Source organism: Fistularia commersonii, chromosome 36, assembly GCF_037954325.1.
Source record: "Fistularia commersonii isolate RoL2024-O1a breed Wild chromosome 36, RoL_Fcom_v1.0, whole genome shotgun sequence".
NCBI lineage: Eukaryota > Metazoa > Chordata > Actinopteri > Syngnathiformes > Fistulariidae > Fistularia > Fistularia commersonii.
The window spans coordinates 7,794,042-7,821,178 of NC_141319.1; the positions used below are offsets into that span (position 1 = coordinate 7,794,042).

The 27,137-nt window shown below is 54.9% G+C and overlaps 1 protein-coding gene across 2 annotated transcripts; it reads left to right on the forward strand.

Annotated features, from left to right (window-relative positions):
- Nucleotides 1-3,428: 3,428 nt before the first annotated feature.
- On the forward strand, nt 3,429-22,988 carry cnih3 (cornichon family AMPA receptor auxiliary protein 3). 2 transcript variants are annotated; one of them, XM_086143304.1, is made up of 7 exons: nt 3,429-3,780; nt 9,166-9,234; nt 10,843-10,890; nt 16,695-16,806; nt 18,652-18,799; nt 19,315-19,370; nt 21,793-22,988. In XM_086143304.1, exons 1-6 carry the CDS (start codon nt 3,703-3,705, stop codon nt 19,340-19,342), a joined length of 483 nt encoding a protein of 160 aa, XP_085999430.1. In that variant the 5' UTR covers nt 3,429-3,702; the 3' UTR covers nt 19,343-19,370; nt 21,793-22,988. The 2 variants fall into 2 exon arrangements, with proteins under 2 accessions (XP_085999430.1, XP_085999431.1); XM_086143305.1 differs by lacking the exon at nt 19,315-19,370.
- The last annotated feature ends 4,149 nt before the right edge of the window (nt 22,989-27,137 follow it).

Here is a 27,137-nt window from a genome sequence, read left to right on the forward strand (position 1 = left end):
AGGGGGAAGCAGGAGGGGGGAAGCAGGAGGGGGAAGCAGGGGAATTATTCTGGCCGTCTCTCAAAGCAGGATTATTGCAGCTGACTGTATATGTGTGTGTGTGTGTGTGTGTGTGTGTGCGCTCACATGTTACACACACACTCAGCTTTGTCTGCCACTCCACACACTCACAGTGATTGTGTGTGGATGAGACAGTATCACACACACACACACACACACACACACACACACATCCTGTCCTGTTTGTAGTGAATTGAAGAGAAGCTTCTGGCTGAGGTTCTCCTGGTGGTGAGGAGGTCCATGCTGGAGGTGCAGCCTCCAGGCTGGAGATGATCTCCTCAGCTGACGAGCCGTCACACGGCAGATGAAGCCAAACCCAGAGGAGATCCTGGACCAGTGGAGATCCTGGACCAGAGGAGATCCTGGACCACGGCCGGATGGCCTGAGGTCTTCTGGAAGAACTGGAAGGTTCCTGCAAAAGTGTGACCTGATGTCCTCTGACCTCATGTGTTCTCAGGACCTCCTCTGGAGAAGGAAAGGACCGGAGGAGGAGGACCAGTGTGATTGTCTTCTCATCCGTCGTCCTCGGAGGACCAGGACCGCTGCTCTTCACCTCGGCACATCGATCGACCGTCCATCTTCAACACACACAGCAGCCGAGACCTGTGTGTGTGTGTGTGTGTGTGTGTGTGTATGTGTGTGTGTGTGGCATGAAATATGTCTGTGGTAACAAGTGGAGGTCCATCTAGGGGGGCGTCAGGGTGGACAGCTGGAGATCAGGCCGCCCAGAGGACCAAAGGTTCTCATCAATCTCCGTCCTGGAGAAGCCGGAGCAGTGCCGCCCTCTGGTGGCTCCTGGAGAACATCGGCTGGAACCAGGAGGCCTCGCGTGAGGTTCTCCGCGTCAGCCGGGTCCTCTGGGAGAAGCAGGTAGATGAACCCCTGACAAGGAACCGGGGCAGAACCTCCATGTTCTCCTGCCAGGGTCGAAGAACATGCAGCGTGGAACTCCAGGGTCATGCGTGGGCTCAGAGCAGGCATGGTGAGAGGTTCCAGAGGAGATCAGAGCTGAAGATGATAAGAATGGATCAGAGATGGTCCTCTGGCAGGGTCTGCCGGAGGAGGCGCAGGTCGACGTGTTCCTCGTGGACGAAGCCTGGAGCTCCGAGAACGCTCTGGTTCCAGTGTTCCGGTTTCATGAGGGGGGGCCTTCAGCCTCCTGGATGAGATGAAGGTCAGAGTCAGAACCTCCTCCAGGAGGTTCATCACCTGTGGAAGCTTCACCTGCTGACGAACAGCAGATTATGGACCTCCAGCTTGAAACTGGAGGACACGGAGGGGATGGATTTATGGTGGGACGGCTCTACCTGGTGGAGATATCAGAACATTACAGTGTAACTCTGGAGGAACCATGTTCTCCAGCCAGGTTCTCTCCATGTCCTCCAGTCCACAAACATCTCTTGACGGTCCTGAAGGCCCTGTATGGTCCAAAGGTGCGAATGGTTTGATGGACAGTTGAGCATTCAGATTAAGCCCCGCCCCCGACCGCAGCGCCAGCAGTGATTGGCTGGCCTCCCCCATGTGATATTTGCTCCAGGGTCCTGGTGAAAGCAGCATGCTAAGCTAACAGGCTGTAAACCTTCCCCCCCTCCTCACCAATTTAATGGCGGCCATCAATATTAGCTGCCATCTTGCCTCGCTGTTAGCAATTACTGCGGCGCTGCGGGGGGGTCACAGGTTTATGGCGGGATCGATAACAGCCCCGGGGGGGGCGGGAGGGGCAGGAGGAGGGGCAGGAGGGGCAGGAGGGGCAGGAGGGGGGGGGGGAATACCTGCTTTACGGCTCCTCGGTGAGCTGCGCTAATGGCTTTAGCTCGCACGCGCTCGTGATGCTTGTTTCATCACCCATTTAAAAATGGTTCAGTCCGGTTCCTGCATGACATCATGGTGCGGGTGCAGTTCCACCTCTCACCACTAGGGGTGCAGTTCTGCCCCTGGCCACTAGGGGAGTCACTGACTCCATGTGTGCCTTCATTCACTTCCTTCAACTCCCACAATGCACCAGCAAAACAATTAGCCAACCATGCTAAGCAAAGAGTGGAATAAAAATGAAATCCTCGATGATCATCTGAAGCATTTGATGTTTGTTTAGCTTAGCTGTTAGCGTCCGGCTACGCGCTATTTTGTTCAGACGGGCACGCAAAGGGAATAATGGGGGGGGGGGTTGCTAACAGTGCTAATGGAGCTAAAGGTGCTAATGGAGCCAGAGCTAGCCTGTTAGCCTGCTTCTGAGCGGCTGAAGGACGCTTTACAGGTTTCCATGGAAACACTCCGACCCCGGCTTGGAGAGCGTTCTCAGGGAAGCATCTGGACGTCTGCAGCAGGACGTCTCAGGAGGTCTCAGGAGGTCTCAGGAGGTCTCAGGAGGTCTCAGGATGTCGCGCTCAGAAGAAAAGGGATGCGCTTGTTTCGAAGTGGGGGGGGCGACGTGGAGAGGCTGTTGCTAGGCAACAGAGAACATCCAGCCGGCCCCAAGCAGAACAACCAACTGAGGAAACGTGGGCCAGATGATCCGGAGCCAGGAGACCAGGACCTGCAGGACGGTGACCATCTCACACCTGGAGCCTCCAGAGACTCTACATGGAGCTTCAAGCTCTGACTGCTCTGCTCTCTGTGGTGGAGGGATGGATGATGGAGGGATGATGGAGAGATGATGGAGGGATGATGGAGGGATGATGGAGAGATGATGGAGGGATGATGGAGAGATGAGTGAATGAATGTTGGTATAGATGCACAGATCATCCAATCATAAGAGAGGAACTTAAATGACTAATCAATCACCTCGAGGGCCTGTGTGTGTGTGTGCGTGAGTGTGTGTGTGTGTGTGTGTGTGTGTGTGTGTGTGTGCGTGTGCGTGTTTTTTAGGGCGCAATGTGTGTGCGTGTGTGTGTGTGTGTGTGTACAAATGCACTCACACGCGTGAAAACCGAAAAGAAAAAAAACACGCACACGCACACACACACTGCCCCCCCCCCCCCCCCGCGGTTCCGTCCAATCAGGATGCAGTTCTCCCCGCCGCCAGGTGTCGCCGGTGTCGCGCGCTCCGAATCCGCGCACGGTTGACTTTCAAACTCTGATTCGGTCAATCCTGCACGCGCGTGCACGCGGGGCTCCGTGACGTGTCGCCGCTCCATGCAATGTGATCCGGTGGATCCGGTGGATCCGGTGGATCCCGCTCCTCCGGACCTTCTGGACCTTCTGGATCTTCTGGACCTTCTGGACCCTGTCCTCCGTTAGGCCCCCCCTGGGTCACGTGTCCCCCCCCCCCCCACCTTTAGAGGAGCTCGCGCCTGCGCGCGTGCTCGGCTCTTTTTAAACCCACCTGTTCACGCGCGTCGCCGCGCTCCCCGCGCTCTGATTGGCTCGCCGGGGGGAGTGGGGGGGGGGCAGAGAGGGAGAGAGAGGGAGGGAGAGAGCGCGCGCTTCTTAAGGCCGGCGCGCGAGTGTTCGTCAGTCCTTCCGGCCGTCACGCCGCGGCGGCTGCGTGGATCCCCCGCCTCCCGCCTCCTCCGCCGGACGCCGTCCTCCCGCCCGGTCCTCCCGGTCCTCCCGGTCCTCCCGGTCCTCCCGGTGCCATGCTGCCTCCGGCGCGCCCCCCCCCTCCCCGCGGCGGCCTGACCCCCCCCCCCCCCCCCCCGCACCATGTTCACGTTCGCCGCCTTCTGCTACATGCTCTCCCTCGTGCTCTGCGTCTCCCTCATCTTCTTCGCCATCTGGCACGTGAGTACCGCGAGCGCGTCTACGTACACGCAGGTGTGTATGTGTGTGTGTGTGTGTTGGGGGGGTTGTGTCCGCGTGCGCGCCGTCTGATCGCTGTGAGATGTGGTGGCAGGAGCTCATGCTCGTGCACGACAGGTGCGCACCTGGATCACGCGCACGTGAGGAGGGTGTCACCTCAGGTGGGGGGAGGGGGGGGGTCTGCACCGGCAGGGACTGGATGTACGGCGGATCTGGGTCACACACACACACACACACAAACACACACACACAAACACACACCAAAACATCTCCAGCCCCTGATCATCTGATCATCTGATCATCTGATCATCTGATCATCTGGTCCAGGAGCTCCTCAGGTTCTGCTCAGAGAAGAACCAACCCAGGAGGAACGCAGGAACATCAGCTTGTTTATGTGGAGCTGCAGTGGGGGGGGAGGTCTCCTCAGCAGTAACACACCTTCTACATCCTGCACCTTCTACTTTGCACCTTCTGCTTCCTCCACCTTCTACATCCTGCACCTTCTGAAGGCAGCAGAAGGTTCCTCCACCCTCAGACCCTCGGTGAAGGAGCTCCATCTGCTGCAACTTCCAGGCCGTCCTGAGAGGAGGACCAGGACGTGCACACACGGCAAAGCCACTTCACCTGAAGGCTAGCCTGTGGCGCTGCTAGCCTGTGGCGCTGCTAGCCTGTGGCGCTGCTAGCAAGTGGCTCTACTCGCCTGTGGCTCCGCTAGCCTGTGGCATTACTAGCCTGTGGCGCTGCTAGCTAGTGGCTCCGCTAGCCTTTGGCCCTATGAGCCTGTGGCACTGGTCACCTGCAGGCAGCTCTGCTAACCTGCAGCTCTGCTAACCTGCGGCTCTGCTAACCTGCAGCTCTGCTAACCTGCGGCTCTGCTAACCTGCAGCTCTGCTAACCTGCGGCTCTGCTAACCTGCAGCTCTGCTAACCTGCGGCTCTGCTAACCTGCGGCTCTGCTAACCTGCGGCTCTGCTAACCTGCAGCTCTGCTAGCATGCGGCTCTGCTAGCATGCGGCTCTGCTAGCTCCCTGGAAATGGAACAATGAGTGAGTCAAAGCAGCTGCAGGTGAGAATCAGGCCAGAAATAAAAAGCAGGATGAAGGTCTGATGATGAAGGTCTGATGATGAAGGTCTGATGATGGTGTGAGGGCCACCTGCCGGAGGAACCTCCACCCCGTCAGGACCACTGGCCAGAGCTTCGGTTTCCAGCTCCGGCTCCAGACCTGCTCCGGAGGTCCTCTGTGGTCCACCGGGCCAGACTCCTGCCCCCCCTGGACCCTGTAGCTTGGAAACCTGATGGACCTTCTGGTTCTGACCATCAGAGGAGCTTCTGGGTCTCCTAACACTGCTCATCCTGGATCCAGGTCTACATCTAGTCCTCATGCAAGGACAAGCAGATCCCTGTGGAGGCTGAGGAACCACACACACACACACACACACACACTCACACACACTGCTGCTGTACATGAAGGTGCTGTGGAATGTGTGTGTGTGTGTGTGTGTGTGTCCTTTGCTGCTGTTGCTCAGTCACATCAGTACTTTGAGATGAACTTCATAAGCAGAGGTTTGGTGAAGATGAAGAGGGGCGAGAAGGTCCAGACTGGTCCTGGTCTGGAGCCTCCAGACCGTGAATGATGGAAGTCCAGCTTGTGGAGCGGAGAAGAAGGCGAGAAGAAGGCGAGAAGAAGGCGAGAAGAAGGCGAGAAGAAGGCGAGAGGAAGGAGGGGAGACGGAGCGAAATAATGAGTGTGTGACAGAAGAACGTGGCAGAACGTTGAGCGCGGCGTCCACCACCTCTGGATTATTAATGTCTTCATAACAGCCATGAAATAAAGATGAAGCCCAATCAGCGTTTCTTCTCACGGCGTCCAGGACCATTCCAGACGAGCGGGAGGTGGAACATCTCCGCCTCACCCTGGAAGAAGCGCTTCGTTCTGGACACCGACCTTCTGTCGGTGGTCCTGGAGGCCCCAGAGGAGCTGGAGAAGCGTCCTCCTGAAGACGCTTGGGTGGAGGTCTGGAGAGGAGACCGCAGGTTCCTCGTCCGGTTCCTCATCTGGAGGGTCAGAGACACGAACAAAGACCAGCAGGAGAACTTTACTGCAAGCGAGAAGATGAACATCCTGGAGCGAGAACCTCTGGATCTGTCCAGGAGATCCAGGAGCCAGGAGGGTCGCACACCCAGAAGGTTTCCAGGTTCTGGTCCAGACGCTCCTCCCAGGGTTCCTCTGACAGTCCAGGAGTCCGAGGCCGAGGTTCTGCGGTGGAACCTGGTCTGGGTGAAGGGAGGCCGATGGAGGAGGTGCAGAGGGCTTCGCTCCAGGAGATCATTAAGCTCCTGCAGGTTCCTCATCCATCATCTGGACCGGGTCATTGTTCTCCTGTCAGAGGAGCGCCGGGTCTCCAGGAGGGACGGCTGAGGGTTCTGTTTCTGCTGGGAGACCGAAAGCTACGTCTGCAGAAGGTCATCCTTCACGCACCACCTGGCCTTCAGGCCCTGGAGACAAGCCTTGTTCTGCTCCTCTGAACGGAGAACCTGAGGGGGTTGGTGGCTTCAGAAGAAAGACTGGATTTGCATCGATCTTCTGCTCTTCTGAGGGCCATCCATCAGGAGCAGGTTCCCGTCAATAACCGGAGATCGAAGGTTGGTCCTCCCGGAGGAACCCAGGGTAGGTCTGGAGGAAACATCAGGACGGCTGCTTGTCCTTCAGGGAGCTTCGGGAGGACCATCAGTTCTAAGATCTTCAAACTGACAAGAACCAAGGTGATCCTTCGGTCCAGAACCTTGGTCTCTGGTGGATCATCAGGGTGCTGGTGGACCCACAATCTTTGCTTCTATCGAGGTGATGTCAAGGACCTGGTTCACATGATGCAGAACCTCCGTGGACCTCCGGGTCCAGTCCTCCAGGCTGTGGGTCCACAGAGCAGGACCTCTAGAACCTTCCTCTGCTGACACTGGAGGAGGTCTTCATGAGGGCCTTCCTGACGTGGAGATGGGATCATCTCAGTGGAGATGGGTTTGTCGGGACGTCCTGTGTCTCCGCTGGAAGATGTTGCACCTCTCGGATCTGCGTCAAGACGGCAGCAGATCTTCTGCATGGAGGTTCTCCTCTGGAGACGTGACTCCAGGGGCCTCGCTGCTCCTCACCTGCTGGACTTCATGATCCCAGGCCCGTCGTTCTCCTGGCGCAGCAGCTCAGTGGAACCTTCTGCCTCCCAGAGAAGAGGATCGTCGCCGACGAGCTCCGCGTCGCAACCCCAGATCGTTCAGGAGGTCGAGAACCTCCACCTCCACCTCCACCTCCACACCAGAAGGTGTCCGTGTTCTGAAGGCCGGGTTCTTGATAAATAATAAGTACAACAATAAATGTATTCATGGAGAACGTTCCACCAAAGTGCTGTCCAACCAGGGCTGGAGCAGATGAAGCCATGAATCATTCATCCTCCTTTCATGGTCCACTCCCTCCATCCTGAAGCTCACGCTGGCTTCCAGAGGTCTCCCATGGACCTCCAGCACGTTTCTGGACGGCGGGAGGAACCCGGAGGAACCACGGGGAGAACATGGAAGCTCCACACACGGAGGAACCCGACCGAACTTCTGCTCCTCCTGCTGGATGTCAGGCGGGCGGGGGGTGAACATGGATCTTCTCGGGTTCTTCTAGGGCTGGTCTGAGGTGGAGCAGAGAAGGCTGGAGAACATCATGTTGCCATCAATTATGGAGGAACAACCTCAATAATTAAAACTGGCCTTGTAGTTTTGGGGGGGCGGTGGGGGTAGCAGAGGGTACCAGAGGGGTAGTAGAGGGTACCAGAGGGGTACCAGAGGGGTAGTAGAGGGTACCAGAGGGGTACCAGAGGGGTAGTAGAGGGTAGTATAGGGGTAGCAGGGGGGTAGTAGAGGGTACCAGAGGGGTAGTAGAGGGGTAGTAGAGGGTAGTATAGGGGTAGCAGGGGGGTAGTAGAGGGGTAGCAGGGGGGTAGTAGAGGGGTAGTAGAGGGTAGTAGAGGGGTAGTAGAGGGTAGTTGAGGGGTAGCAGGGGGGTAGCGGGGGGGGTAGCAGAGGGGTAGTAGAGGGGTAGTAGAGGGTAGTTGAGGGGTAGCAGGGGGGTAGTAGAGGGTAGTAGAGGGGTAGTAGAGGGTATTTGAGGGGTAGCAGGGGGGTAGCAGAGGGGTAGTAGAGGGATAGCAGGGGGGTAGTAGAGGAAGTAGCAGAGGGGTAGTAGAAAGGTAGTTTAGGGGTAGCAGAGGGGTAGTTTAGGGGTAGCAGAGGGGTAGTTTAGGGGTAGCAGAGGGGTAGCAGAGGGGTAGCAGAGGGGTAGTTTAGGGGTAGTTTAGGGGTAGCAGAGGGGCTCTGGGTGCTCCTGTGATTGCTGTGGTCCCATGAGGTTTCTTCCACATGAAGCCTTCAAGGCAGGAGGAGGAACATCATGTTCTCCAGGACTTGGAAACCATGAGAGCGGCAGGAAGTCCCACGCTCTCAAACACACCGCCAGCCTGCAGCACCGAGGAACCCTGAGGAACTGAGGAGAACGTTGAAGAACCCTGAGGAACTGAGGAGAACGTTGAAGAACCCATTGGAACACAGAACATAGGAGAACCCAGAGGAACAGCGGTGGAGGAGATGGAGGCGGGGGTGAAGGTGGGGGAGGAGGAGGGTGGAATGAGCTGGAGTCCAGTGGGAAATAAGATGAGAGAAGATCTTGCTGTCAGCAGGAGCTCTGGGAAATAACCCTGAGCAGAACCTCCACTGATCTTCATCCTCAGAGTCTGACAGGGTGAGGAGCACCTCCTTAGAACCAGGCCAGGAACCTTCTTCGTGGCTGCTGCCGTTTGGTTCCTCTTAGAAGCTCTGTGGACTCAGAATGCAACTGGAGAACCAGATACGCAAGGTTCTCCTCCATGTTCTCCTCTCACAGAGGGTTCTCCTCCATGTTCTCCTTATGTTCTCTTCTTCATCCAGTTCCATCTAAACTGCAGACTGTCCGCAGTCTGAACCTTCTGTTCTGAGGGTTCTCCATGTTCTCCATGTTCTCCATCCTCAGACAGTCACTGGTCCACCGAAGGCTCAAACCATCTGTAGGTGCGGTTGTATGATTGACAGCTAACCTGTCCCGGTTAAGCCCCGCCCCCTCTCCAGAGTCAGCTCTGATTGGCCGCATCCTCTTTCCCATGCCTTCAAAAGGAGGCTCAGTAGATCAGCTCTGGAGGTCCTGGACCTTCTGGACCGTCTGGACCTTCTGAACCTTCTGAATGGTCTGGACCGTCTGGACCTTCTGGACGGTCTGGACCTTCTGGACCGTCTGGACGGTCTGGACCTTCTGGACCTGGCCTCCTGATGGTCATGTGATGTTCTCCCTCTCCTTGACAGATCACGGCGTTCGATGAGCTGCAGGCCGACTTCAAGGTTCCCATCGACCAGGGGAACCCTCTGCACGCGGTGGGTCTCACACACACACACACACACACACACAGATGTAGAAGATCTAGATCCGAGGTTCTCCACCTCTTCAATGAAGAACATGTGTCAGATGAAGTTCAGAGAACATTGAGGTCCTACAAGGTTCCACAGCAGGTCCACCTTCTGCACCGGCTGGACCTTCTGAGCTCACCATGGAGAAGAAGGGTCTTTGCTGCTCCTGCTGTCAGACGGATGCTGGAAGCTCCTCCTCCACCCTGATGGTCCAGGATGGAGACCTCCTCTGCTCTCAGCAGCCGGAATAATCGGAATAATAATGTCTGTGACTTGGACTGAAGAGCTGAGGGACGTGAAGGTTCTCCAGAGACCTTCTCTGCTTGGAAAACTGTTTGTTCCACGGTGAGGAACATCTCCTGAGAACCAGGTTCCCTGAAAGGAACCATCTCCATGGGCTGGTGTTTGGTTCTCCTCCGAAGAATCTCCTTGGAACCCAGCCGGAGAACCGGATGGAGAGTGTTCTCCTTGACGTTCTCTCTGATGATCCATACGTAGGGTATGAGGGTTCTTCCCAATGTTCTATCCAACCAGATGTTTCTGTGTGACGTTCCATCTTGGAGTTCTCCTTGATGTTCTCTGACACAGTCTTCTCACGGAGGTTCTCGACGTCCTCCTCCATGAGGGTTCTCTGAGATGTTCCCCCCTCCTCCTCCTCTCCACCGTGGGAACCATGTTCTCCTGTAGGTGTGAAGGTTGGAGGTCTGTGATTGACAGCCCAGGATAAGCCCCGCCCCTTTCCCCGGGTGGGCTGCGATTGGACGATCAGCTGTCAATCACTGCTGTGTTTCTTCCAACTGCAGGGAAACCTTCTCGCTTTACGTCCCTCAGCATCTTCCTCTGAAGCTCACACACACACACACACACACACACACACACACGCGCGCGCGCAGCGCACACACACGCACACACACACACACACGTGCACGCCCGGGTCTTCTCTGACACCAGGCTCTCTTTCAACAGACAGACTAATTAGTGGTTCCTGTCATCACGTTCCCTCAGGAGAACCTCACAGTGTCAGTGTGAGGAGCCTTCACACACACACACACACACACACACACACACACACACACACACACACACACACACGCACACACAGGGCTAAATGTCAGCCTCTGCCTGCACAGACTTTACAGGAAAATACAGGAGAACATCTGTAGATGATTCTCTGGTGATGATTAGATGATTCTTCAGCCGGAGAAGCACCTTCTCTGTGGGTTCTCTCCACGTTCTCCTGCCTGGGTTCTCTCCAAGGAACACACACACACACACACACACAGACTGCACTGCTGGAGAAACACAACTAGGCTCCTCCTCCATCGGTGCCAGCCAGATGTTCTCCTGACCAACACCCAGAACCCTCATGTCCTGAGAACGCAGAGCTGTCCAGGAGGCTCTGATGGAGGTCCTGATGGAGGTCCTGGTGGAGGCCCTGGTGGAGGTCCCAACCATGGGTTGAGATGGTCCATGAACGTTTCTTTCTTCTGTGAAGCCTCCAGCTCATCATCTTCTGCTCTGCACCGACGAGATGTTCTCCTGGTCGCTGACCTCCGTCTCTTTGTGTTCTCGCAGAGGGAGAGGCTGAGGAACATCGAGAGGATCTGCAACCTTCTGAGGAAGGTGAGTCCAACTTCTTGTTCTCCTTCGCTCCTATTGGTCCGGTGAAGACCAGGGCGGCGGGAAGCGAAGGCTTCTTGGTCTTCTTGGTCTTCTGGATGATTGACAGCTGTGGTCCAGGTGGTCTCCATCCGTGACCCACCTCGGGAGCCGTGGTCCTGCGGAGGTCCGTCCATCTGAAGCCGGGCTTTGGTGGTCAGGATGTCCTCGTAGGAAGAGGTGTTGCGTCCTGGTCTTGGAGGTCCCCCAGGGGCCCCGGGACCTTCAGCCAGCCGGAGGTACGAGTGGACAGGAGGTCCTCGTAGAAGACCTGGATGTGTCACGGAGGGGGTGGAGCTCTCAGGACGTGAAGAGCAGTTGGACTTCCAGGTCCAGTCCTCCAGGTTGTGGTTCCTTCAGAACCAGAACTCTAGAACCTGGTTCGTCCCTAGTTGAGGGCCCCTCCTAGACGTTCTCGATGATCTCGAGAGGTTCCTCGGGTCGGGCTGAAGATGATGGTCTTGGCTTTGGGTTCTCGCCCGTCTTCCATCCATGTTCTGGAGGAGAGGAGCCGTGTCACGGGTGCAGGTTCTTCTGGGCTCCAGACAGGAGGTCTACCTGCTCTGAGGAGACCTGGTCCACACCTCCAGTGGGTCCACCCACCTCACATGGGCTCTTCTAGCCTGGACCTCCTGTCTCCTCTGCTTGGTGATGGAGACGCATACTGTGTGTGTGTGTGTGTGTGTGTGTGTGTGTGTGTGTGTGTGTGTGTGTGTGTGTGTGTGTGTGTGCGCGCGCATGCGCGCGCGTGCGATTCATCTCTGCATTAGTACTGCAGAGACCACTGATGAGCAAGATCAGCTGATCTCTGAGTACAAACACACACACACACACACACACACACACACACACACACACACACACACACACACACATTAGTCCGGTGGAGCGCCCTTGCAGCTGTGACCTCCTGCCATGTGGATCCAGCCTGAGGTCAGAGGAGATCCAGATCATGTACAGATGTAGAAGACGCCAGGGCTGCACGTGGAGGAGAACATCTCCAACGTGCTGAGGAGGTCTTCTCCTGGAGGTGTGTGTCCAAAAGACGTGACGTCATTCTGAGAAGTTCTCAGCTCTGGTGTTGCCATGGAAACAGCGAGAGAAGATCCCGCTAATTGTTTACATCTCCTCCCGTGGAGATGTGGAGGATGTTCTCCGTTCATCAGCGAAGACCACCTGAGCACTGCAGTCTTCAGGTGGACGATTCGTCCAGGTTAGGCTCCGCCCCCTCGGCGTGGGACCCCACCGGTGACGAGGTGATGGTCCTCAAGACCAGAACCCAGAGAGAACCCAGGCGCTGGAGAAGAGCAGCAGTTAGCTCCATCATCATGCATGAGCTTTTTCTGGGGGGACATTAGCATCCTGACGCTACTGTTAGCAAACCAGCCCTGATGTGTTATTTTTTTACCGTCACGCTAGCACTCTGATCCGGATGCTATCATAGCATTGACACTGACATTAGCATACTGATCCTGTTAGCATACCGGCAATAGCATTCTACCCCTCGGGCTAGAATACCAACAGTGACGTTAGCATCCTGACCCCTGATGTCAGCATAGCATTGACATTAGCAAACTCATCCTGATGTTAGCATACTGGCAATAGCATTCCATCTCTTGTACTAGAATACCAACTATGATGTTAGCACACTGACCCAGTTAGCATACCTCCTCTGCCATTCTGCTGAGCCTGATGTTAGCACCCTGATGCTAGCATAGCAACACTGACAGGAAGTTATTACAAGTTAATGCTGGAGTTGAAAGGAGAAAACATAAGATATAATTTAGAAAAGTATTTATGCAGATATTTTCATTTAACAGACTTCAGAACGTGTGTGCGTGTGTGTGTGTGTGTGTGTGTGTGTGTGTGTGTGTGTGTGTGTGTGTGTGTGTGTGTGTGTGTGTGTGTGTGTGTGTGTGCGTGGCTGTAGATGTTGTTGAAGCCGAGGTCTCAGTCATAAAGATTTAAACGTAGCAGATAATCTCCTCTGGATTAGAAGTCCGTTCCTCCTGGTTCTTCACATCAGAACGCTGACGTGCCTTCGAGCGTCTCTCGTTCAGACGGGAGACCTTCTGGTGCTGAAGGACCTCGGCGAACCTTCATGAGCCTCGCCGGCGTGGAGATGAGCGAGGGGACGTCCGCCGGCCACGCCCACCTCCGGCTCCACCGCGGGACGAGCCGTGGAGCCGGCGAGATAAGAGCCGGCGTCCGTGGAGACGCGTCCATCACCATAATCAGCTTATATGCTAAGCAACCTCAGCGGGGGTCCGGGGCGAGCAGGAGGACCTTCTGAGCACTGCACCAAACACTAGGAGCTCCACATGGAGATAGGCATGGGCGCACGAGGCAGGGAGCCATAGCTATGAAGAGCTAGCTCTGGAGTCGCTAGGCATCGAGATGCTAATCATGAAGAGCTAGCTGTGGATACACAAGCCATGGTGATGCCATTCATGAAGAGTTAGCCATGGAGATGCTAATCATGAAGACCTAGCTGTGGAGATGCTAGCCATTGAGAGCTAGGCATGAAGATGCTAATCACGAAGATCTAGCCTTGGAGAGGATTATCACTGAGTGCTAGCCGTGGAGACACGAGCCATGGAGATGCTAACATAGAGAGCTAGTCATGGAGATGCTAGTCATGGAGCAATAGCTGCGGTGACACTAATCAAGGTGATACTAGTCATGGAGATGCTAGTCATAGAGATAGAGCTGTGGAGACGCTAGCGATGGAGATGCTAGTCATGGAGATGTTAGCTGAGGAGTCCAGCTAGCTGATGGAGCTGGAGGTGTTGGGGAGGTTCTACCTGGTGAATCATCTGCTCTTAAGGGTTCCTGCGCCTGAGGAACCTGTTCTTCATGGTTCTCCTATGTTTGGGGGGGGTGGACCTGACCTTTGAAGACCTGGGTGATCTTCAGATCTCCAGCTCCTCGTCTCCTCCATCCTGCTGTCAAGATGGAGCTCGCTCTGCCACCCGGCAGCCAATCAGAGCGCTCCGAGGGGCGGGGGGGGGGGGGTCCCCCGTGACTCCAGTGATGCTTTTGAAGTTTCAGTACAAAGGTTTCCTCCGACATGCAGGTCACACACACACACACACACACACACACACACACACACACACACACACACACACAGTCTGGAAGAAGATGTCTGAGACGAGGCAGGCTGCCGTCCTGAGAGGACCAACAGATGGTGGTTCTGTGTGTGTGTGTGTGTGTTTGTGTTTGTGTGTGTGTGTGTGTGTGTGTGTTTGTGTGTGTGTGTTTGTGTGTGTGTGTGTGTGTGTGTGTGTGTGTTCCTGATACCTCAGAGTGAGATGTGGATTATCCACGCCTTCAATCTGCAGTTTTTCTTCTGAGCTCCTTCGTCTGCAGCGTCCACATGGAGATGAAGATGGTCCTCATCTCAGAGATCCAGGGAGGACCTCCACCAGCAGGGTCCTGATCCTGATGATCCTCCTTGGATCTCCTCCGTTCTGTGGTTCTTTGCTGAGATGATCTAAGGTTCTCCCATGTTTGATGGACCAAAGACTCTTGGTGATGATCCCAGAGCTCCTCCGTCTGGTCACCCCTGCTTCTGTCCTTCCACCAGCTCGTCCAAGTTCTCCTGAAGAACCTCAACCTGGGTTCCACCGGGCTGTTTGGACCCTGACGTTCCTCCTGGTCCCACATCATCTGAAACCTGGAATGAAGAGCAGAAGATGATATTTTGTCATCCGGCTCATTCGCTCAGAGGGTCGGGGGCCTAGCCAATCGCAGCTGACCTGGGGGAGGGGGCGGGGCTTAACCTGGACGGTCAACTGTCAATCAACCAACCATTCACCTTCTCAGTCACACCTGTGGACAATTTAGAGCCTTCAGAGAACCTGGTGGAGAACCCAGGCAGGAGATCGTGGAGAACCCAGGCAGGAGATCGTGGAGAACCCAGGCAGGAGAACATGGAACCTTCTTATTGGTTGAATGGATTTTGCTCCAAAGGAACCCCGTCATGATGTTCTCTGTCCACTGACACCGGCTTCCAGCAGGAACCAGGTTTTCCGGTCAGATCTGCTCCAGCAGGATCTTCTGAGGAGCTAGCTCGTCAGCTAGCTGTGGAGCGAGCCGTGGCCATGCTGGCCATGGACCTCTTGCCATGGAGACGCCGTGGAGATGTTCACCACGTCTGGCTAGGAGCAGGAGCTGGTGCTTCAGGCTGCCGGTGCTTCTCAAAGAGGCCAATCATCTGCAAACCATCAGCTGACATGTTTGAAGAGGAGATGAAGAGCTAACAGTCCATGGAGAAGGTCTAGTCTGACAGGCTGAGGGACCTCTGGGATCTTCTCAGCCTCTGGAGGCTCCATCAGCAGGAGCTCTGAGGTGATCCAGCCTCAGCACGCCCGCAGCCACCGAGGGAGCAGATGTGTGTGTGTGTGTGTGTGTTTGTGTGTGACAGGGAGGGCAGACCAGGGGCCCAGATGCGTTCCTCTGTGTACACACACACACACACACACACACACACACACACACACACACACACACAGCTACAGAATCTGCATACTGAGGGAAAAAATAGTTGTGTAGCCATTAGCATGGAAATTGAATACACACGCTCCAATACACAGGACACACACACACACACAGACATAAGCAAAACAGAAACACACATACACAGAGCAGAAACACACACACACACACACACACTCACACAGAACAGAAATACACACACACAAACATAGAACACAAACACACACACAGAACAGAGACACACACAAACCGAACAGAAATATACACACAAACACAAACACACAGATACAGGACACACGCACACACACACACACACACACGCACACACACACGCACACACACACGCACACACAGCCTTGTGGTTGATCTCTGAATGTTTGTCTCCGTGTCCGAGGCACAGAAACATCTCCTGCAGCAACCATCTCATCTGCCCTGCACAGCACACTGTGTGTGTGTGTGTGTGTGTGTGTGTGTGTGTGTGTGTGTGTGTGTGTGTGTGTGTAGTGCACACTGCCTTTCTAATGGCGCTGTTGTGTCAGTGTATTATTACCCTGTTATTACTCTGCTGAGCTGTGTGTTTCCATTGTTGTCCAGGTGGGACTCTGGATCATTCCAGATCATTCCAGATGATCCAGGGGGTAATCAGATTACTCAGAGTACTCAGATTACTCAGATTACTCCTGCTCATCAGACGGCTTTTGGATTGAGGAGGTCTTAACATCAGATGATCACAAGTCACATTTCTGTTTTTATAATCCCTTTGTGTGTGTGTGTGTGTGTGTGTGCGTGTGTGTGTGTGTGTGTGTGTGTGTGTGTGTGTGTGTGTGTGTGTGTGACCCTGCTGACGAGACGTTCCTTAAAGCTGTACTTTGGTTCTATTAGAACGTATGTAGGAGCTTCAATTATGCATGTGTGTGCTGGAGCCCCTACACACACACACACACACACACACACACACACACACACACAGTGAAATATGCATGAGTGGTCCAAGCCCCCGCTTGCATGGAGAGCATTAAGGAGCAGCAGGTTCTCCATGGAAGGTGGTGTTGGTGGAACCTGTTCTCCAGCCTGAGGTTCTCTCAGCTGTGACCTGCTGAGCTCAGCCTTCTCAGAGGTCCACATCTTCTCAGATGAGCTTCCTGCTCAGTTCATGTGCTGCTTCTCTGGATGCTCCTTGGTTCTTCAGCAGCATGTTCACACCGTCTGCCTAACGTGTGTGTGTGTGTGTGTGTGTGTGTGTGTGTGTGTGTGTGTGTGTGAGTTAGCTGGTGCTTCCAGAGTACTCCATCCATGGGCTGTTCTGCATCATGTTCCTCTGCGCTCAGGAGTGGCTCACTGTGGGTCTCAACGTCCCCCTGCTCTTCTACAACACCTGGAGGTAAATACACACTCTGTGTGTGTGTGTGTATGTGTGTGTGTGTGTGTGTGTGATCTAAGTCCTCATCATGGGAGGGAGGTGGAACCTCCAGGGTTCGTCTGTGTGTTCTGTCTGGATCACATGATGTTCCCCGATGACCTGCAGCTCCAGGCTGCTTCATCATCTTCATCACCTGATGAAGAAGCTCCCGTGCTTCAAACACCGAGCATCGTTTCATCTCACACACCTGTGTGTGTGTGTGTGTGTGTGTGTGTGTGTGTGTGTGTGTGTGTGTGTGTGTGTGTGTGTGTGAGAGCGTGCGATGCATCTGATGGCCAGTTGTTCCTGAGTGTTCCTCAGAAACCCGATGTGAAGGAACATGAGAACATGGGCATCTTCATCCGTGGTTGGACTTCATGTCCCATGGAACCTCATGGAGGGCAGATCCACATCTGGAACGGAGAAGAAGAGGAGGCTCCCTGTCCTCAGGCAGAGACTTCCTGTCTGAGGACAACTACTTCCTGTCCCTTCACTCGTACTTCCTTTCCATGGCTGAGAACTTCCTGTCCCCCAGGCGAGTACATCCTGTCTGATGACTACTTCCTGTCTTCAGAAGAGTACTTCCTGTTATCAGACGCATACTGCTTTTCCATGGATGAGTGCTTCCTTTCCCTTGACGAGAACTTCCTTTCCATAGATGAGCACTTCCTTTATGGGTGAGTACTTCCTGTCCCTAGAGGTCTACTTCCTGTTCCTTGAGGAGTAATTACTTTCCATGGATGGGTAATACCTATCCCCAGGTGAGAACCAGTCCTCGGATGAGTACTTCCTGTGAAAGGAGGAGCACTTCCTGTCCTTGGACGAGTGCCTCTTGTTCAAGGATGAGTACTTCCTGTCCTTGGATAAGTACTTCTTGTCAAGGGATAAGTACTTCCTGTCCTCGGAGGAGTACTTCCTGTCCTCGGATAAGTACTTCCTGTCCTTGGATGAGTACTTCTTGTTCTCTGATGAGTACTTCCTGTCCTGGGATATGTACTTCTTGTTCAAGGTTGCGCACTTCCTGTCCTCGGATGAGTACTTCCTGTCCTCGGATGAGTACTTCCCGTTCTTGTATGAGTACTTCCTGTCCTCAGATGAGTACCTCCTGTTCAAGGATGAGTACTTCCTGTCCTCAGATGAGTACCTCCTGTTCAAGGATGAGTACCTCCTGTTCAAGGATGAGTACTTCCTGTCCTTGGATGAGTACTTCCTGTCCTCGGACGTGTCATTCTTGTCCTCGAATGAGTACTTCCTGTCCTTGGATGTGTACTTCTTGTTAAAGGATGAGAACTTCTTGTCCTCTGATGAGTACTTCTTGTGAAAGGAGGAGCACTTCCTGTCCTTGGACGAGTGCCTCTTGTTCAAGGATGAGTACTTCCTGTCCTTGGATGAGTACTTCCTGTCCTCAGATGAGTGCTTTTTGTGAAAGGATGAGTACTTCCCATCGTCCCCTCCTCCCTGAGGCCCCTGACACCCGGCCCCAGTGATGTCCACTAACTACAAACATGGCCGTCGGGACTTGGACTCCGAGTCCTTGCCGGAGCCCGCCTGAGAAGGTTTAGAACGTCCACAAGGGGTAAGAAATCAGAACATGTAGAGCAGATGATGGTTCTGGATGTTCTTCCGTGGAAGTCGTCCCCAGAGCAGGTTCCAGATGTGGTTCCTCCAGACCTGCAGCAGGTACCACCATCTGGGTCCCCCCGCCATCACTCACCCTGCCATCTCTGTCCACGCCACCCCATTCTCTTCCATCGTGCCCCTCCCGCCCCCCTCCTCCCCCGGTGTGGGACGGGTCCACTACCCGTGCTGTGGTGTTTGCCCCTGCGGCAGGTACTTCCACTCCCCCACGGACACCAAGGAGCTCCTCTACGACCCGGCGTCCGTCATGAACGGGGACACGCTGAAGTTCTGCCTGAAGGAGGCCTGGTGCAAGCTGTCCTTCTTCGTCCTCTCCTTCTTCTACTATCTCTACTGGTGAGCCCGGGGGCGGGGCTCGGGACTGGGGGCGGGGCTCGGGACTGGGGGGGCGGGGCTCGGGACTGAGGGGGGTGGGGCTCGGGCCGCGGGAACGCCGGTGGTTTTCTGTACGGTAGTGTCTGGAGATCAGCCAGAGGCGCCCGGCCATCTGCCGAGGTGCCACGGTTCGCCGAAGGTCTGGCGGGTGTTCTGAGGAGGCCCGTCAGAGACAAACGGGCCGTTTAGATGCTTCTCCAGAAGAAGCGTGTCGACCCTCCTCCATTTGGACCTCCGGCCCCCCGGTGGACGGCCGGGGAGCTCTTTCCGAAAAGTGCAAATCTCTGAATAAAGCAACCATTTCTCCATCAGACACATGCGTTCTTCCAGGGTCGTCACGGTAACCGGGCCTTCAGGTGCATGTGATGCTGGGAGAAGTTGATTCTTTACTTCACTGAGGAGCACCGTCCTGAGGTCTAACCCATGTTCTCGCACTCTGCTCCCCCGCTCGGACCCCCGCCATCTTGCCCCTGCAGTGTGTGGAACCTGGAAATATCCCTCTAATAGGTCTAAGCAGGGGGAACGCTCCAAGGTACAACCCTTATCTTCTCCACCTTCTGTCGCTCTCTGCTCGCACACCGGGACGTCCGTGTTCACCGGCAGATCCATGTTCTCATCCATCTCACCTTCCCCGTCACCCTCCTGGTGTTTGTGTCCGTGTCCTGAGGTGGACCTCGCCAGGGGCGGCGCCCGAAACAACTGCCTCTGCTCAGGCATGCTAGCGCTTCCGTAACGGTATGGCCCGACGGGAGCGCCTGCTGGTCGGAGAACGAGGAACCAACACCTCGGTCCAAATTATACTTCACACCAGGAACCTTCAAGAAGGTCCGCGGTTGGATTCCCACAGGGTTCCTTCCAGTGCGTGTCCACCTGTATCTGCCTGGGGTTCCTCCAGGTTCCTCCTACGGTCCAGAGGTTCACCGGAGAAGCTCCGTCGTCCACTCGCGGAGGTCATGATCGGAAGTCCGATCCGGGGCGAACCCGCCTCCCGTCCAATCAGGGCAGGGATAGGGATAGGCTCCGCCCCCTGAGGCCAGTAGGACTCAAGGTCTTCATGAAGGTGTCCCTCCAGAAGAGTCCAGAGGCAGTTGTTTCCAGGCCAGCCCTGGTCCTCCACCCTGACCTAGCCCCCCCCCCCCCCCCCCCCTCCGCTGTGATGTCACACACACACACACACACACACACACACACACACACACACACACACACACGGGATCGTCTGCAGTGTTTCTGCAGCTCAAGGTGTCCATCACCCCCCCAGCTCAGGTGTGCTCCGTGTTTTTTCTCCGTTTCTACGACGACACATCCGGTTGCCATGGAAACGTGACGGCGGCACACTCGTCCCCCCCGGCGTGGACCGCTGGAGCTCCGGGTTCCTCGGGTTCCACCCGGGAAGTGGAGGAGATGCTAGAACATCTGTAGGCCGGCGGTGCGTTCAAGTCCCACCTGAAGAGCTGGAAATCTAGGGATCCACATGAGGTCAGGAGGCCCAGGGAGAACCAGGGGCTCCGGGACCACATGGAGATCATCTTATATATGATCTCCAGACCTGGCAGGAGATCCTGGTGCTCCCTGGAGACGGCGCCCCCTGCTGGGCTCCAACTTCAGCTTCCATCCTGAAACGTGTTGCTTCTCCATCCCATCCATCCGGCCCCCCCCCCCCGCAGAGCGACGGATGCTTCACTTCCTGCTTCTGAGGTGAGAAGGTCTGCAGCACCACGGGGTTCTGCTGCTCCCTCCGAGACCAGAACCCCGTCTGCAGCCGGGTTCTCCTCCAGACCCAGGAGGTTCTGAAAACGTCCTGAGAACCCCTCCAGAATGTTCTCCAGAGCAGGATCCCGTCAGTAGAACCTGGTTGCAGGGCCGTGAGCCCGACAGATTGAAGGATTCCTTCTGCGGCGCACGACACCCACCTCGTGATGCTAGTTAGCTTAGCACAGTGAATGGTAGTCTATGGTAAGTGTTAGCCCTCCTCAAGGAGGCTCCGTCAGATCCTCCTGAACCAGTGGTTCATAAGTGAAAGGTGAGCGGCTTCCACTGCACGCCTTCTCACAGAGGCAGGCTAACACTTACCATAGACCTCCATTCATTGTGCTAAGCTAATTAGCATTATTTGTGCTGGAAGTGAAGCAGCCAGAAATCTGCCATGCTTTCTGGCCTTGTGACACCAAGAACCCCCCCCACTGCACACACACACACTCAAGCCCCCCCCCCCCCCCCCACACACACACACCAGAAAACCTCTTCTCCACTGGCCACACACACACACACACACACACACACAGCCACACACACTCAAAGCCCCCCCACACACACAAACACACACACACACACCCAAGAAAACCTCTTCTCCGTTGGCCTCACACACACACACACACACACACACACACACACACACGTGCACTGGGCCGGCTCATAGGCGGAGCAGATGTCTGGAGCTGATGGGACGTGAAGAAGGGACATCTGTCGGGTGGAGATGTTTCAGCCGGAGGGCAGAAACAGGAAGTGCCATTTTGGGACTTCCTGCTGCGGTCATGTGACTCACAGAGCAGGAAGTTCCAAAATGGCACTTCCTGCTCCGCGGGTCACATGACCGCAGCCTCGTCGCGTAGACAGTTAGCTTCTCAAAGATCTGCTGGTCTCCGTCGGGCTCAGGAGCTCCTCCTCCCCGAGGAGACGAGGAGTAAAACCCGGACCTTCCATCCCGAACGTACAACTGGGCGGAGCTAAGGTTAGCTTAGCACACTATACTGGCGTCTATGGTAAGTGTTAGCCTAGCTTCATTCTTAAGTGTCAAACACATTCATTCGTTTCTGGATGTTCTGAGTCTGATCCTCGGGCTCCAGATGTTCTGTGAAGGCACCATGACAGATCACAAACACACACGCACATGCTTGTTGCCATGGCGACGTGTGGATGTCCTCACGCGTGTCCTGTCCCCTGGTCTCTTCCAGTATGATCTACTCCCTGGTGACCTCCTAACCTCGGTTCCGCCAGCACGCGGGGAGAACGTGGACCTGTGGACCTCAGGTTCTCCCAGCGGAGCCAGACTCGGGTCCATCACTGCCTGACTCGTGTTTGTACTGCACACACACACACACACACACCTGCACGCTCACACACACACACACACACACACACACACACACACATGGACCCCGGAGATTAGCTGTAGCCCCACAGGAGGACCCTGACGTTCCTCCGGACCTCTGACGGCAGCCTGAGGGTTCCTCAGAAGCCTCCCAGATGTTCTCCTCAGTAGCCCGAGCGCCCGAGGACAGACGGCTGGGCGGCAGAAGCCCGTCCATCCTGGGAGGAGACGCCTCGGGACGGAACCCGCAGTAGAACCACGGTGGAACCACCAGCGCCCACAGCAGAGCCAGGAGAACCTGCAGGGAGCTGCTGCAGAAAGAGCACAGGAAGTTCTCAAGTAGCCCATCTCGAAATCATCTGCATGTTCGGATGGATGGATGAAGCCCGGTCTCGGCCGAGGTTCTGCCGAGGTTCTGCCGAGGTTCTGCTGCGGGACCCGTTCCACCCGCCCGGAGAAGGTCCCGTCCGGAGGCTCGGAGGTCTTCCAGGCCGTGCAGCGCCCCCCGGTGGCCAGGCGCCGCCCTCAGGGAGTACTTCAAGTACTTGGACTCGCAGCGCTCCGAGTACTCCGAGTACTGCGCGCGGGAGTACTGGGAGTACTGGGAGTACTGGGAGTACTGGGAGTACTCGGAAGGACCTCGCCGCCGGATCCACCGAAGCCCCTCGAACGGGCAGAAGATTCAGGGAAAGAAAGATGGAAAAATCAGCAGAATCTTCCAGAGAAGGCGCTTCTGGACGGGAGGTCCTCCTGGAGGTCCTCCTGGAGGAGGAGGGAGAAGAAGAAGAGAAGTTCCAAAGAAGGAGCGCGGCTTCTCTTGGGTTATTACAGGGTTCTTACCGTCTTCTCCGTCCCGTGGAGGTTTCAGGACGCCCGGCCTCCTCCCAGATCCAGACAGAAGCACCCGTAGCAGGAGACGGAGGAGAACCCGTTCTTCTGCGGGTTCTTCCTGCGTCCTCCTTGTAGCAGCTTCACCTCCGACCCCCCCGACCCCCCCGACCCCCCGCTGTGTACGTGACATTAAATATTGTTTATGAAATAAAAGTATTTTAAAGCCGACCTTCTCAGACGCTGCTTTCCTGCCCGACGAGCTTCGTTCTTTAAACCTTCACATGAAAATATCGTCAAACTCAAATGTTTTTAACAAAATATGACAAAAAATTCATTCCAATCAAGATTGAAGACGCCGACATGAAAGGAAGAGGATTCTTTCAACATTCAAAAACATGGATGGATTTTAATGACAGAGAGGCACGTCTGTGTGTGTGTGTGTGTGTGTGTGTGTGTGTGTGTGTGTGCACGCCAAGCAGGTGACCAGGTGTGTGTGACAGGCACTGACAGCCTGTCTCCCTGAACCCGTCAAACCCAGTGTGTCATCTTCACACACACACACACACACACACACACACACACACACACACACAGCAGCAGAACATGGCCGCAGGTCTGCTCCAGGGGGCGGGGCTTAACCCGGACAGGTCAGCTGTCAATCACAGCCGTCCAGCCAATCGCCTTCTCCTTCACACCTGCAGACGACGATCTGCAAGGAGGCGTTGAAACAAACGCGGTTGGACTCGTCTGGAAGGTAAAACTATCTTTGTAAATATATTTATCAACTGATTTCCGTTGGAATCCGACATGGACGATTCTTCTGCCTGAACCATAAAGTCCAGGACGTTTCTGACAAATGACATAAAATCCAGCCGTCAGAAGAAGCCTGAGATGTGAGAGTGAAATGGATTGTGTGGAACGTCTGAAGAATCCAGCTCTCTTGATGGGACCAAACCTGTGACACCAACAAACGGACGCTTCTTCTGCACAACTGCCTTGTCACCTTCGGCAGAGGAGACGGACGAAGCTCTTTCTGGAGGACGAGGCGGCGGCTTGGAGGAGATGAACCTCAGAACCTCAGAGAACCAGCTGCATCTGGAGAAGGTGTGTGATGTTTGTCTGTCAGTTGTTCTCTGCACACACACTTTGTGTTTCCACGGCTTCAGCACAGATCTGTAGATCTATTTCTCCATAAAAACATCTAGGTGGTCTTCAAGGAACCTGGTGACTATGGACCGAGGAGAAGCAGGCAGGAGGACTCTGAGATCATGGAGGCTGTGTGTGTGTGTGTGTGTGTGTGTGTGTGTGTGTGTGTGAGCTTCTGCCAGTCAGACCAGCAGGTCTGTGGTTCTGATGTTCTGGAGAACCAGCAGGGTTCATCACCTGTCCTGAGCAGGTCGTTGGGGTCAAAGGTCATCTCATACACAAGAGACCAATGTGGAACTCCTCAGGTGTGTGTGTGTGTGTGTGTGTGTGTGTGTGTGTGTGTGTGTGTGTGTGTGTGTGTGTGTGTGAGTGACATTGCCCACTGAATGACTGACAGTCAAAGGTCACCATTCCAATGTCTCAGCACGACGTCCACTTAGCTGCTCCTGTGTGTGTGTGTGTGTGTGTGTGTGTGTGTGTGTGTGTGTGTGTGTGTGTGTGTGTGTGTGTGTGTGTGTGTCTGTGGTGAGGACCTCCGCTGCTGCAGGAAGACCTTTACAAGAGCTTTGAAGCAGCTCCACAGGAGGTGGATTGTAAATATTAACAAGCTCCGCTTGGCACTCACACACACACACACACACACACACACACACACACACACACACACACACACACAAACCAGTCCTGGTTAAGCTCCGCCCCCTGCCCATGTGCATGCTGGGATTGGTTCCCTTCAGTTTTGTCTTCTGCTGTGGATCAGAACCATCTTGTCTCTCTGTCCTCCTGCTCTCCACCCTCTGCAGGTCCAGGTCCAGGTCTAGGTCCTGGTCCAGGTCCAGGTCCAGGTCTTCTGGACTCCATCCGGCTGAGACATGGTTGTCCGCGTGTCCACGGAGCTCAAAGCATCTCCAGCAGAGGTGTGGACGTGAGCAAGAAGGATCCGTATCTTCAAACATCTCTTCTCCTTCCCGTCCTCCTGCGTTGACCTTCAGCGGTGACTTTGAGGGAGCTGTCTGCTGCAGGAACCAGCCAGGGATTAGGTGCCTTATCTTCTCCGACACTCCATTACTCTGTGTGTGTGTGTGTGTGTTGGGGGGCAGCAGCTCATGAATCATCTTCTATCAGCTGTCATCTCCATCTCCTCCATCTCCTCACATTGATGCTCCGTCACACCTATCTGGAAACCAAACGTTCTCACCCACTTTAGTCCCGGCACCTTCAGAAGGTTCTGAGAAGGTTCTTTGTTGGAAGAGTGGAAGGTCACGGGCACGAGAAGGTCATCTGATGTTCCAACGGGTCATTTGTTCTACAAACGTCAGGAGGAGTCCTTCTTCTCCTCTGGTCTGCTCCCTTCAGGGTCACCTCAGCCGATCATCTCCTCCGTCCAACCCTCCACCAATCGTCTGGCTTGGATGGAGACCAAGGGATGATGGTCAGACTTTTCTGAAGAACGGGCTGGACTCTGAGGTGCTGAGGACCTTCTCACGTCAGCCTGGGGCTCCTCAGGGTTCTCCAGGTTCTTCTCACCATCCAAGATGTCCAGACGTGTGAATGAGAAGGTGAATGGTTGGACGTCCTCATAGATGCTCACCGTCATCTGTGTGTGTGTGTGTGTGTGTGTGTGTGTGTGTGTGTGTGTGTGTGTGTGTGCATCGCATGCTCTGATCACACACACACACACACACACATTTCCAGTGGCAGTCTATGCTAATGTGCAGTGTTACATCTGTGTTGCACCAGCCTGCACACACACACACACACACACACACACACACACACACACACACACACACACACACACACACACACACACACACTCACCCTGCTGAACCCAGGCAGGAGAAGATGTGGAGAACCCAGAGAGAACCTTCCTGCTGTGAGGGAACGTTGGCAGCAAAGATGGTTCCACTGGTTGGTCTCTGGGTTCTGAGTTCTCTGAGAAGATCTGGAAGCCATCTGGACCCTGAACATCAGAAGTTCTGCCAAGAAGACCTGGTTGGGTTCCTGGTTGGGTTATGTTCTACCTGGCAGCAGCAGCTGGAGGTTCCCAGGTGAGGAAGCATCTTCTCCTTCAGCCTCATCCCGACTGACCCGGAGGTCCTTCAGAAGGCTCTCCTGGGTTTCGTCAATCCAGAAGGAGCAGATGAGGCGAGGACCTCGGTGGTGCTGGTGGACGCGCTGACCTTCCCTCCGCAGCCTCGGGCCACCGAGGGAAAGATCAGCCGTTACATAACGGGACCGGAGGAGGTCAGGATGGGCTTCGTGACGTGGAGGACCGGGACCTTCTCCTCCTCAGAGGAGGTGACGAGGACCTTCGGCGGGGAGAAGATCTACGGTGGCCGGGCTCCACACCTGGGGGAGCATTCTGACCTCAGGAGAGGCTTCAGGACCAGCGACTCCAAGAGTTCTGAAGATTCCTTCCTTTGTCCTCCACACTGCCACCCTGCAGCAGCCAATCACAGCTGCGATTGGGGAGGGGCGGAGTCACCCTGGCCCAATCACAGTCACACATGGCGATACACCAACATTCACCCCCGCATTTCCACCAGCTGACGGCACCGGGACCAGCACTAGAAGCAGGACCAGCACCAGGACCAGCACCAGGACCAGCACCGGCACCAGGACCAGGACCAGGACCAGGACCAGGATAGGTACTGAGCCATTCCCTTACTGAGTCACTGAGTCGTTCATTCTGTCGAGCTACTGAGTGATTCGTTCGTTGAGTGACTGAGTGATTCGTTGGTTCTGTGAGTGTCACTCTTTGGGGACACCAGAGGTGTTGATGGGGATGGACATGAAAGACTTATGAGTAGCACTGGCATGTTGTCTAGTCTCTTCTTTGCAGTTAGCTAGTTAGCACTGGCATGTTGTCTAGTCTCTTCTTTGCAGTTAGCTCGTTAGCACTGGCATGTTGTCTAGTCTCTTATTTGCAGTTAGCTAATTAGCACTGACATGTTGTCTAGTCTCTTATTTGCAGTTAGCTAGTTAGCACTGGCATGTTGTCTAGTCTCTTCTTTGCAGTTAGCTAGTTAGCACTGGCATGTTGTCTAGTCTCTTCTTTGCAGTTAGCTAATTAGCACTGACATGTTGTCTAGTCTCTTATTTGCAGTTAGCTAGTTAGCACTGGCAAGTTGTCTAGTCTCTTATTTGCAGTTAGCTAGTTAGCACTGGTGGGGACCAGTGAGTGAACAAGTCACTTGAGATAGGGGATCATGACTCTTCTTCTCTTCC